Source organism: Papio anubis, chromosome 10 (genome assembly GCF_008728515.1).
Source record: "Papio anubis isolate 15944 chromosome 10, Panubis1.0, whole genome shotgun sequence".
NCBI lineage: Eukaryota > Metazoa > Chordata > Mammalia > Primates > Cercopithecidae > Papio > Papio anubis.
This window is the reverse complement of record NC_044985.1, coordinates 125,686,175-125,699,038: the sequence shown is the minus strand read 5'-3', so window position 1 is coordinate 125,699,038 and position 12,864 is coordinate 125,686,175. Positions and strand designations below refer to the sequence as shown.

General features: G+C 54.9%; 1 protein-coding gene across 15 annotated transcripts in view; it reads right to left on the bottom strand.

The window, feature by feature from the left end:
- Positions 1-12,864, bottom strand: part of D2HGDH (D-2-hydroxyglutarate dehydrogenase) — a 31,555-nt gene that overhangs the window by 4,135 nt on the left and 14,556 nt on the right. For 8 of the 15 annotated variants that reach the window (XR_004176690.1, XR_004176691.1, XM_021924259.2 and 5 more), the window contains 3 exons: positions 11,682-11,825; positions 10,711-10,853; positions 5,981-6,146 (listed from right to left, as the gene is read on the bottom strand). Coding sequence is in view for 10 of the 15 variants with exons in the window: in XM_021924259.2 (XP_021779951.1) it covers positions 5,981-6,146; positions 10,711-10,853; positions 11,682-11,825 (453 nt within the window). In the remaining 5 variants the exon portion in view is untranslated. Of the gene's footprint in view, positions 1-1,278; positions 2,669-5,980; positions 6,147-10,610; positions 10,689-10,710; positions 10,854-11,681; positions 11,826-12,864 lie in introns of those variants that run through there. The other 7 variants (XR_004176689.1, XM_021924258.2, XR_002516384.2 and 4 more) reach the window with 5 other exon arrangements.

Genomic DNA, 12,864 nt, shown 5'->3' with positions numbered 1-12,864 from the left:
CACTCACCCAGCCCAACCAGAGTGAAACTGCAGAACCCCAAAGACGGCGGACGGAAGGAGCTGAAAGCAGCAAGAAGGAAAAAGCCGGCCGGGCGCGGCGGCTCACGCCTGCAATCCCAGCACTTCGGGAGACCGAGACGGGTGGATCACGAGGTCAGGAGCTGGAGACCAGCCTGGCCAATATGGCGAAACCCCGTCTCTACTAAAAATACAAAAATTAGCCGGGCGTGATGGTGCACACCTGTAGTCCCAGCTGCTCAGGAGGCTGAGGCAGGAGAATCGCCTGAACCCGGGAGGCGGAGGTTGCAGGGAGCCGAAGTCGCACCACTGCACTCCAGCCTGGGGGACAGCGGGACTCCATCTCAAAAAAAAAGAAAGAAAGAAAGAAAGAAAAAGCGGATCCCCTCCATTCCCCCGAAGGGAACTGCCCTGCACTGAGGCTGTCTCGGCAACAGCAGACATCGAAGAGAGGACAGAAGCTCCCCTCTGCCACTGGGAAGCGACTGTCAACCCAGAACCATTGAAATCCACTGAGGAAACGACATTTTTATCAACTAAATCATTTCCAGACAAATAAACCTGTGCTGCTCCGTCACCTATCTTTCCAAGCCAGGGGAAATTCTGGAGGCTGAGATTCAAGCAGAGGCTGTACGCAGACTGGCTACACAGAATCAGGACAGCAACATGGTGACAGGGTGATGCGTGGCTGAACAAGGCAGGACCAGAATACAGCCCCAAACAGCAGGCAGGTGCCCCTCAGTGTCCCTGGGGGCCTGGATACAGGACCCCTCGGATATCAAAATCCTCAGATGCTCAACTCTCTGACAGGAAATGGCGTGGGATTTGCATATGAACTACACACATCCTCCCGTATCCTTTTTTTTGCTTGAGACGGGGTTTTGCTCTTTTGCCCAGGCTGGAGTGCAGTGGCACAACCTCGGCTCACTGCGACCTCTGCCTCCCAGGTTCAAGCGATTGTCCTGCCTCAGCCTCCCAAGCAGCTGGGATTACAGGCACGTGCCACCAAACCTGGCTAATTTTTGTATTTTTAGTAGAGATGTGGTTTCACCATGTTGGCCAGGCTGGTCTCGAACTCCTGACCTCCGGTGATCCACCCACTTTGGCCTCCCATACTGCTAGGATTACAAACGTAAGCCACCGTGCCCGGCCCCTCCCGTATACTTTAAATCACCTCTAGATTACTTACGTTGCTTGGTACGATGGAAATGCTGTGTCTGTCACTGTTACACTGCATCATCTTTATGTTTTATTGTTGCATTTTTTTTTTACTGTTGTATTGTTATTTTTATGGTTGAATCTGATGTGAAGCCCGCCAATACAGGGGCTAACCATAGACCGGGGGGAAAACGACAGCCAAAGTGACGGGGCCCTGAAGTCCTCACGCTGCGCAGCCATCAGGGCCCCTAGAGAGGCAGAACCAGCAGGATGTGTGTGTACAGAAAGAGCGAGCAAGAGAGTGAGATTACACATATTTAGAGGAAGATACAGAGAAAGACGGAGCGACGCAGAGACACAGGTAGATGACAGACACTGATTTTAATGAACTGACTCATGGGACTGAGGGAGCTAAGTCTAAAATCTGAAGTCCAGGTCAGCAGGCTGGAGATCCCAGCAGGAGCTGGTGCTGCAGCTCGAGACTCCATCTGGGTCAGAATCCCCTCTTCCTTTGCGCTTGTGGCCTTCGACTGACTGGGTAAGGCCCACTCACACTGTGGTGGGAGATCTCCTGTACCCAACATCTACTGATTTAAATGTTAATCACACATAAAAAATACCTTCACAGAAACATCCAGACTGGAGTTGGACCAAATGAGGGTACCAGGGCCCAGCCAAGCGGACACAGAGAATTCACCATCACACATTGTTTGGGAGGAAGGTAGTGACTCTGATTAACCTCAAACCCAGAGGGCTAGAAACGCCCGCTATGCTGCTAAGGCGACCACCAAAAGTTAGTAAATGGCAAAAAGCTAAATGACAAAGAACATAAACCACAAGAAGAGCAAAAACCAGAGGAAAAAAACAGACAAGAAGTGAGAGACCAAGAGCAGGGTGAAGTAAACAAACCCAAACAACGCGCCGCAGGACCTGCTCAGCAGCCAAACGCTCTCATTCGAGACGGCAAACAAGTACGCGAAAAACCTGTCTGGGGGCGTCCACAAGAAACACGTCTAAATCATTACGGATAGAAAAGCTGAAAGTAACAGGAGGAAAAACAACATGTGAGGCAAACACTAAATAAAAGAAAGTTAGCATCACCGTGTAATAAACAAAGCAGACACCAAGGCAACGCGCAATGCTGGAGACAAAGCGTGAGTTCAGCGCGATAAGAGATTCAGTTTCCCAGAACGAAGAGACGAACCTCATGTCCTGTGCCCCTAAGACCACGACTCCAGAACTGGCAAAGCTACAGGAGGAACAGATGAGTCTGTTGTCAGTGGATTCTAACACCTCCCTCAGGGAGTGGCAGGTCAGCAGGATGCAGAATGAGCACACGACGTACACGTTTTATCTGATGGATCTGTACAAACACTGATTCCACCAACTGCAGAGAGCACAGTGTTTTCAAGCACTCCACGGTTACGAAAGCTGATCACAAGCTGGCCACGGATCAAGTTTCCAAAATCTGATCTGATAAGGGCCAAGTTTCCTGGGTATAATGCAGTAAAAAAGAAATCAATAATTTTAAAAATAACTAGAAAACTACCACGTTTGGAAATTAAGAAATACACTTCTGCATAACTCGTGGGTCAAAGAAGAAATGATAACGCAAGCAGCAAATGATGCCAGGCACAGTACCTCACGCCTGTAATCTTTGGCTTTGAGAGGCCAAGGAGGGAGCCTTGCTTGAGGCCCGGAGTTCTGGCTCTACATGACTCTGGATCTACAAATGTGTGTAGTGTAGATCAGATCTCACTGTGTTGCCCAGGCTGATCTAGAACTACTGGACTCCAGTGATCCTCCCACCTCGGCTTACCGGAGTATTGAGATTACAGGTGTGAGCCACCAAACCAGGCCTACAAAAAAATTTTTTTTTAGTTAGCCAGGGCTGCTGGCGTGTGTGAGGTGGCGGGCCTGCTTGATCCCAGAAGGTCGAGTCTGTGGTAAGGCACTGCACTCCAGCCTGGGTGACAGCGAGACCCTGTCCCCTCAAAAAAAAAAAAAAAGGGTGTGGGGGGCATCCCATAAATGCTAGATACAAAGAAAACAAAAGAATATTTGAACAACTTTATGCCAATATGGAAAAAAAAAAACCAGAAAAACCAATCTAGAAGAAAGGAAAACTAGAAAGTCCCACAGCTATTGAAGAAATTGAGCTATAATTTTAAAATACTCCCCCCAAAAAAACCTCCAGGCCCAAACAGCTCCACTGGCAAGTTCTGCATAATATTCATGTTATGATTTTGATACCAAAATCCAGCATAGACAGAAGAAAGGAACAGTGTGGAACAGAATCACCCACCAAGACCCCTGTCAAAATCCCACACCAAACATAAACTCATCTAGCAAGATACAAAGAGGATGGCGGCCACCTTGGGCCTACCCCAGAAACACAGACTTATCTGCCTCCAGAGGGATCAGTAGACAAGCACCTGGTCACCATGGTAGACGCAGGAAAAGCATTTAAAAAATTCAACATTCATTCTTGCTTTTTTTTTTTTTTCTGAGATGGAGTTTCACTCTTGTTGCCCAGGCTGGAGTGCAGTGGTGCGATCTCTGCTCACGGCAACCTCCGCCTCCTGGGTTCAAGTGATTCTCCTGCCTCAGCCTCCCGAGTAGCTGGGATTACAGGTGCCCACCACCATGCCCAGCTATTTTTAGTAGAGATGGAGTTTCACCATGTTGGCCAGGCTGGCCTCAAACTCCTGACCTTAGGTGATCCACCAGCCTCAGCCTCCTAAAGTGCTGGGATTACAGGCATAAGCTGCCACGCCTGGCCTAAACTACATTTAATATGTTGAATAAATAAAAGAAAAGATGGTGGAAGTAATCAAAAAGATGAACAGTATCAGAAGAGAATCAGGCGTGAGCCACCGTGCCCGGACTTTTTTTTTTTTTGAGATGGAGTCTCGCTCTGTTACCCAGGCTGGAGGGCAGTGGCACGATCTCGGCTCACTGCAACCTCTGCCTCCTGGGTTCAAGCGATTCTCTTGCCTCAGCCTCCCAAGTAGCTGGGATTACAGGTGCCTGCCACCACGCCCAGTTAATTTTTTTTGTTTTTAGTAGAGGCGGGGTTTCACCATTTGGCCAGGCTGGTCTCGAACTCCTGACCTCAGGTGATCCACCCGGCTCAGCCTCCCAAAGAGCTGGGATTACAGGCGTGAGCCACTGCGCCCAGCCCATTCTTGCATTCACAAAGTAACAGCGGGCTCATTCAATTTCTGACCAAGGTGATCTGCTTTATCTGTGGCCAAGAGAGGCTGAAGTTACCTGCAGAGGAGGAAACCTCCTGGCTCGAAGTCATATTTTGAATTACTGGGGCTCCCGTACCTCTCTTCTCTGGATGACACACCCATCAAGCCCTTACCCCCTTACCATTCAGGAGTCCTGCCTTCCTATCACAGAAGATTACCATCCAGTCTATGTCAAATCCTCCAGACGTACCCGTCCCGCAGGTAGGGCAACTTTGGGCAAGTTACTTAAATTCTCTGAACCTGTTCACACGTGTGTAAAAAGGAAGCAACACCACCAGTCCTAAAAGCTGCTGTGCAGAGAAGTTTCTCCACATCAAGTGCTCAGAATGATGCCTGGGACGGCACAGGCCCTTCATACATAATACGTATTATTATCGTCACGCACAAAACCCTAGACCCTCCTGTAACCACAGGGGTGGCATCTGAATCCCATTTACTGGCAGGTAGATGGAGGCTTCAGGTCAGAGGCCCCAGTGCCACCAGGCCAGGGAAGAAGCCAGATTGAGCACCTGTCAGCCCCCAAAGCCATACTCCACACCCCCACCCTGCCCCCACACGCTCCACACCCCCAGCCCTGCCCCCTCACGCTCCACACCCCCAGCCCTGCCCCCTCACGCTCCACACCCCCAGCCCTGCCCCCTCACGCTCCACACCCCCAGCCACTGCCCCCTCACGCTGGCCTTTTACACGCCCCAGCTCCATGCCCCCTCACGAACTGACAGGCACACCCCCAGCCCTGCCCCCTCACGCTCCTACACCCCCAGCACTTTGGGAGGCTGAGGAGGGTGGATCACCGGAGGTCAGGAGTTTGAGACCAGCCTGGCCAATATGGCAAAACCCTGTCTCTACTAAAAATACAACAATTAGCCAGGCCTGGTGGTGGACGCCTGTAGTCCCAGCTACTTGGGAGGCTGGGGCAGGAGAACTGCTTGAACCCGGGAGGTGGAAGTTGCAGTGAGCCAAGATTGCACCACTGCACTCCAGTCAGGGCGACAAGAGCGAAACTCTATCTCAAAAAAATAAAAGAACTGATAGGATTGAAACATTTTCTTCCTATGAATTAACAGTTTGCATGTTAAAGCATGATTTTTCTGCAAAAAAAAAAGATCATCTGAACGTGGTTTTGAAATCCTCCCATCTGAAGGGGTGGCAGCAGCTGGGGGCTGCGAATCAAGCACAGCAAAGGCCTCGGGGCCGGGCCCTGTGAGAGCAGCCCTGAGAACCGCGTCCTGGACTCAGGTTAAGGCTGATGCCCTCCAACCGTGCATCCCAGTGAAGATCCCAGAATGTTCTGGCAAGCTCAGCCACGTGCTCTGTCATCAAAAGTGCACAATGGCAGTCTTTTCCAAAATACTCAAAATGAGTGTGACAATGATTAGGATTTTCCCTTCCCTGTTAGACACTGTGGTCCTGCCAGTGTCTACCGGAGATATGCTAAGCCAGAGACCATGGTCAATCTGCCCTGCCTTGCAGCCTGGCGGGGCGACGGTGACCATGGCGCCCACCACCCAGCACACGTAGGACCGTGGCCCTGGGGCACCGCTCACCCAGGTGGCCGTAGCCCACCACGTGCTTGGCATGTGGGCCAAGGCGGGCGCGCACGTCAGTCACGATGTCGTAGAGTCGCTCCACGGGGAGGGAGAGGTCGTACTTGTACACGTAGCCGTCTCGGCTCAGCGCCTCTGCGATCCTTTCCCTCAGGGCCCACAGCATCTAGAGGATGAGACGAGATGAGACAAGGACTGGCTATGGGAACAGCACCCGGGGACGGGGGGCACACCACATGGGGTTAGGGCAGTGGCAAGTTCTGTATCTTCACCCCGGCCTGACCCCGTCTCTTAAAAACAATAAAAATCGGCCAGGCCTGGTGGCTCACGCCTGTAATCTCAGCACTTTGGGAGGCCGAGGCGGGCAGATCACGAGGTCAGGATATCGAGACCATCCTGGTTAACACGGTGAAACCCCATCTCTACTAAAATTACAAAAAATTAGCCAGCTGTGGTGGTGGGCGTCTGTGGTCCCAGCTACTCCAGAGGCTTTGGCGGGAGAATGTCATGAACCTGGGAGGCGGAGCTTGCAGTGAGCTGAGATTGCGCCACTGCACTCTAGCCTGAGCGACAGAGCGAGACTCTGTCTTAAAAAAAATAAATAAAAATAAAAAGCAAATAAATAAAAATCAGCTGGTTTGGTGGTGGGCACCTGTAGAATCAGCTACTCAGGAGGCTCAGGCGGGAGGATCGCTTGAGCCCAGGAGGTCGAGGCTGCAGTGAGCTGCAACTGTGTCACTGCACTCCAGCCTGGGTGAGAGTGAGACTCTGTCTCAAAAAAAGAAAAAAGACTCTGTTTTTTTGACATAACCACAATGCCACACTCACACTTAAAAAAATAACAACTCCTCACCACCACTGGGAATCTAGCCAGTGTCCAAAATTCCCCCATTTCCCCACCACCAATTTTTTATTGTTTTGAAGTCTCACCATGTTGCCCAGGCTGGTCTCAAACTCCTGGGCTCAAGCGATCCTCCTGCCTCTGTGGGAGCAAGCCCCCCAAAAACTGGCCATAAAAAAAATCTCTGCAGCAATGTAACACGTCCATAAAGGCCATAAGGCCTAAGCTGGAAGGTTGTGGGTTTACAGGAATGAGGGCAAGAACACCTGGCCCGCCCAGGGCGGAAAACCACTTGAAGGCATTCTTAAGCCACAAACAAAAGCCTGAGCGATCTGTGTCTTAAGGGCGTGTTCCTGCTGCAATTAATTCGGCCCATCCCTTCGTTTCCCCTAAGGGATACTTTTAATGAATTTAATATCCATAGAAACAATGCTAACGGCTGGTTTGCTGTTAATAAATATGTGGGTAAATCTCTGTCAGCTCTGAAGGCTGTGAGACCGGATTCCCCACTTCACATCTCTACGTTCTGAGTGTGTGTCTTTAACTCCTCTAACGCCACAGGGTTCAGGTCTCCTGACCGAGCTGGCCTCGGCCTCCCAAAGCTCTGGGATTACAGGCATGAGCCACCGGCCAGTCCCTCTCATAACTTTTTAGAGCTAGTTTGGTGAGATCAGCACCTTGGGTCATGACATGCCCGGAGCAACCACCGCACCTTCTACGGACCCTTCGTCACAGCGGCACGGGCACGGCTGCAAGGCCGGCTTGCTGGGCACCTTCCTGCCTGCCGGGCCTTCTCACCTCATCAGACCAGCCGCCCCGTGTGTCCCTGTGGCCACAAGATGGGCTCTCCCCTTGCCTGCTCATGCCTCAGTCACTTGGCTCCATGCCCACCATCTCTGGAAGGTTCTAGAACATGGCAGGCACACGCCCCCTCAGGGCCTTGGTGCTCCTGCTACAGACTTTCTGCTCCCCACACCAAGTCTTTGCTGAAATGACCCCTCAGGGTCATCTTTCCAGCCCTCCTGGCACTCCCAGGCACACCCCATGACCCTGCCTGGCCCGGCCCTCCTCCCCGGCGCTTCCTGGCTCTGAGGGGCCATGGGCTGAGCTTGTTCCTTCTGCTGTGTGAGTTTCAGGGGTCAAGGCTTCTCCCGCCCTGGTCACTGCTGTCACCCAGCAGGAACACGGCACAGGAGGCATCTCCCTAACAGGTTTGCTGAGTGACACGTGACGGGTGGACAGGCATTGCCATGACCAGTGTGGCTTCCACTCAGGTGGGCTGAGGCTACAGCGGGGCCTGGACAGGGCTGAGAGTCCCCCGTTAAACACAGGACCCCTGCAGCAGCGGCTGGACCTGCGTAAGCCCCATTTTCTCAACATGTCCAAAAACCCAGGGCTCCCAGAAGGGAAAGACCACAAAGTGGAAAGCAGAGAAGAATGACTCAGGACCTGCCCACAGCCTCGCCAACGCCGGACAACAGCAGAGAAAAGCCTCAGGGCAGCTGCGCACAAGCGCATATCCGGGTCAACCTGCCAAGCCGCACACCTAAGAAAGGGTGGTTTTGCTATCTGCAAAACACAAAGGCCAGATTACCCACCCGTGGAGCATGAGCCGGAATGAGGTACTGACAGACACGCAAAGTCTCTCCCAAACCTGTCCCAGGAAGCTTCTGGAGGTGACTTTGTGAACACAGGACCAGCCCCGCCCGGCCCTGTCCTGGTCATGAACCCGGCTCTGGGCATTAATGTTCAAGGCACAAGTCTAGGACTGGACCAGGCTGTGGAGGGGCTGGGGACTGATGTGCAGAGGCTGGGGGCGTCGGGGACAGCCCGCCTAGGGGTGGTGTGGGGGATGATGTGCAGAGGCTGGGGGCGTGGGGGGCAGCCCACCTGAGGATGGTGTGGGGGATGATGTGCAGAGGCTGGGGGCGTGGGGGGCAGCCCGCCCTGGGGGTGGCATGGGAGCTGGTAGGGAGGTTGGAGGTGTTGAGGGCAGCCCTCCTTTGTGGGGGTCGTGGGGGCTGATGTGTGGAGGCCAGGGTGTCAGGGTAGCCCTCCTGGGGATGGTGGGGGGGCTGCATGACTGCCACCCCGGCAAAGCAGCCAGTGTGGGATGAGGGTCCCCGCCTGCACCACCAAGGGCAGTTGGGCTCATGTTCCTGCCCCAACCCGAGCAGAAGCTGACAGAAGCCCCGGCGGACGTCCTGCTCTTTCTGCTGGGAAAACAGACTGGCCAGGCAGCTGCTTCAGCCCGGGCCCCTGAATTGGAAGGCACAGGAGTAGATGCAGCCACAGCGATCACCCACACAGAACACGAGGTAAGGTGAGCCTCTCTTCATGTGGTCACTGGGGCCTGGGGACTGCTTGTTATTGCAGCAGAATGTAGGGGAGCTGACTGTCACAGTCCACTGAGACAAATGCAGGAAAGGCAGGCAGAGACCTAGGAAGGACGCACACTTGATCATGCCTCTCGGTCGACAGAGACGGCATCACACAGCTGCCATTTGCCCAGAGGATGCCCCTGGGCCGGGCACCGGGACACAAAAGTGAGCCCAGCCACCCGCACCCCAGCCCTTGGGAGCAGACATGGTTTTGCCCAGAAGCAGTGGAATCAGGACAGTCAGGCGGCAAAGGCGAGGGGGGATATGGTAAGGGCAACACCCAGGCTACCCCGAGCCTGGAACCAACTAAGCAGGAGTAAAGGCTTGCGCCCACTGCCCAGACCCTGGTGACGGTGACCGAGGACGCCTCCCACTGCCCAGACCCTGGTGACGGTGACCGAGGGCACCTCCCACTGCCCAGACCCTGGTGACGGTGACCGAGGGCGCCTCCCACTGGCCAGACCCTGGTGACGGTGACCGAGGGTGCCCGCTGCCCAGATCCTGGTGATGGTGACCGAGGGCACCTCCCACTGCCCAGACCCTGGTGACGGTGACCGAGGGCACCTCCCACTGCCCAGACCCTGGTGACGGTGACCGAGGGCGCCTCCCACTGCCCAGACCCTGGTGACGGTGACCGAGGGCGCCTCCCACTGCCCAGACCCTGGTGACGGTGACCAAGGGTGCCCACTGCCCAGACCCTGGTGACGGTCACTGAGGGCTCCTCCCACTGCCCAGGCCCCAGTGAAGGTAACTCAGGGCTCCTCCCACCCAGGCCCTAGTAACGGTGACCGAGGGCTACCATTATCCAAGACTCCGTGACAGCACTGCTGGCCCACTGCCCAGGCCCTGCAGCAGGGGTGACTGAGGGGCTCCTCCTGCCCAGGCCCTGGTGATGGTGACCCAGGGCTCCCACTACCCCAGGCCCCAGTGACAATGACCGACGGCTCCCACAGCCCAGCCCAGTGATGGTGACCAAGGGCTGCTCCCACTGCCCAGGCCACAGTGACGGTGACCAAGGGCTCTCAGTGCCCCAGGCCTTGCCCCTCCTTCCTTTGGTGTCCAAAAGCACAAATAATCTGGTAACACAGTCAAGGCCCCTTCCTCCAGAAAACTGCCCACCCTAGGACTCCCGGGGTCCGGGCTAAGCCTCCACAGCCCCAGGGGTTCCTCCTGCCTCCACTCATTCCACACAACTCTAGGTACAGCTGCCGCTGAACCACAGGCTGCGGGGGACTGGCAATGGCGCAGTCCCCGTGCTCCTCCCACAGCATGGGGCTGGGGAGGGACATGGCAGGGAAGAAGTAGTTTTTAAATATTAATGAAAATGGCCTAGACACCAGGAATACATTTTCCATCCAAAGAGGCTACTCTCTTAAAGCCATGAAACCGAGTCACATTTCAGCCATACCCCACACTGTTTAGGCTGCACCAATGACCCTTCCAGGCATCCCGAGACAAGGCTGGACTTGACGGACAGAGAGGGGACCTGCGAGCAGAACATGGGGCACCTTGACTTTCGTCTGGTCGGTGGCCATGGTCCCGTCGGTCACCAGGCCGGAGCCCAGTGCGTGCTCCAGGAAGCTGCCCAGCTTCTCAGCATCATGGCCTGCGTTGGAGCCTGAAGTCTCGATGAGGACGTAAAACGGACTCTCTAGAAGTAAGTAAGGAAGGCAGAGTGAGCAGAGGCTCCGGCTTCCAGGGCAAGAATCAGGGCTGCTTGGGCGGAATGGCTGTGATAGCAACCACTGATCTTTTGAGGCCAAGAAGGACCCAGGCAGCCTGCGGAGCACACAGCTGTCCGCTTGAGCTGACTTTCAGGAGGTTTAAAAAGTTGTCTTTGGCCAGGCATGGTGGTTCACACCTGTAATCCCAGCACTTCGGGAGGCTGAGGTGGGTGGATCACCTGAGATCACGAGTTCGAGACCAGCCTGGTCAACATGGCAAAACCCCATCTAAATTAGCCAAGTGTGGTGGCGGGTGCCTGTAATCCCAGCTACTCAGGAGGCTGAGGCAGGAGAAACGTTTGAACCCGGGAGGTGGAGGCTGCAGTGAGCCGAGACCGTGACGTTGCACTCCAGCCTGGGCCACAGTGAGAAACTCCATCCCTCCACAGACAAAATTACTGGCTTTTCTCCCAGCATAAAAGTAAAACATGCTTACAGAAAGCAACGTGGGAAAACAAAGAAAAGTAGAAATGGAAAGAAAGTCTCCCCACTCACCAAAAATAGCCACTTAGTTCCTTCCTGTCCTTCTTGCAGATGATCAGGAAACCTATGTAACTACAAACCTTACACAGAACCAGAGCACTGTATTCTTTGTCCTAAATATGTTAAGGGCAGCTTTCTTACACATGAGCCCAATAGCCACTCCACGCTCCGCCCAGGGACCCTCCACCCCCCAGGGCCTCTGAGCTGTCCCATGTGTCCAGAGGTGCAGAAGGAGCTGCAGGACCAGCTGGCCCCTGCATGGGGGTCAGTACCTTGTACCGGGCTGGCCAGGTGGAGATAACGCCCGACCAGTTGCATGCACACAGCATCCATGAACTCGAATGCAGACAGGATCTCGCCCAGCATCCCCTTGCAGGTGCTGAAGGTCTGCAGAACCTCAGCAAAGCCTGGACAGCCTGAAACGGGTCACAGCACGTCAAGCACTGCACAGAGCCAAGCCCAGCCCACCCAAGTCCCCCTTCAAAGCAGCAACATCAGCCCGATTCATGTAGGGTGAGCTGGGCAGCCGCGAGGAGTGCAAGGGCTGGCACTGCAAGAAACAGCCCAGGGTTCACCCGGCAGGTACACGTCTGGTGTCACCACCAGCATCAGGAGGGGAAGGCGCCGAAGAACCACACAGCACCTGAGACAGCAGCAGTGGGACTCAGAGCGGGTATATCTTGGGAACTCTGCAAACACAGGGCCAGCAACAGGCAGCCTTTGGGAACGGCTGCATTTCTCTTAACACAGTCAGCACTCAGGTCTTCCCTGCACTCAGGACCTCATCCAGCAGGCGTTTACCGGACACCCTGAGCTCCCTGCGGTGCTCCAGAGTTGGGGGGCTACCAGCAAGGCCCCTGCCCTGGGGAAGCCGACCCTCAAGGATAAAGATGGAAAGGAACTGAGTGGGTGTCCACAGGTGGACAGCCCCAGAGATGCTGCAGCAGGAGGGGGGCCCTGCCCATCTTTCAGGGCGAGATGGGGAAGCAATGTGAAGGCACGTGGATATCAGAGAAGAATTTTCCAGAGAGAAGGTCTCACAAGTGCAGAGGCTGGAGGCAGACACCTGCACTGGGTGACACAGGAACACCTCGAGGCCTGTGACCCAAGCGCCATGATGGGGTGTGGCTGCAGACGCACAGAGGGCCGGGTGTGGGAGGTGTCGGTGGTGTGGGAGGGTCTGGCGGTGGGGACTTGGCATCTTGCTCAGAGTGGGTGGGAAGCCCCAGGAAGTGGGACAAGAGTGCCACATGGGAAGTCGCCCCAGCTGCAGTAGGGCAGGAGCCAGGGCTGACCAGAGGGCCCTGGGGAGCCAGACTGAGCCCACGAGCACGCGGGACCCCAGGGCCATCCTCACAGGGGCCTGTTCTACACGGTTTAGATGTGGGTGCGGCTCAAAGAGGCGAGTGACTCCTCTCTGAGACCTGGAGGCAGGAAGAGCAGGATGCGGCAGCG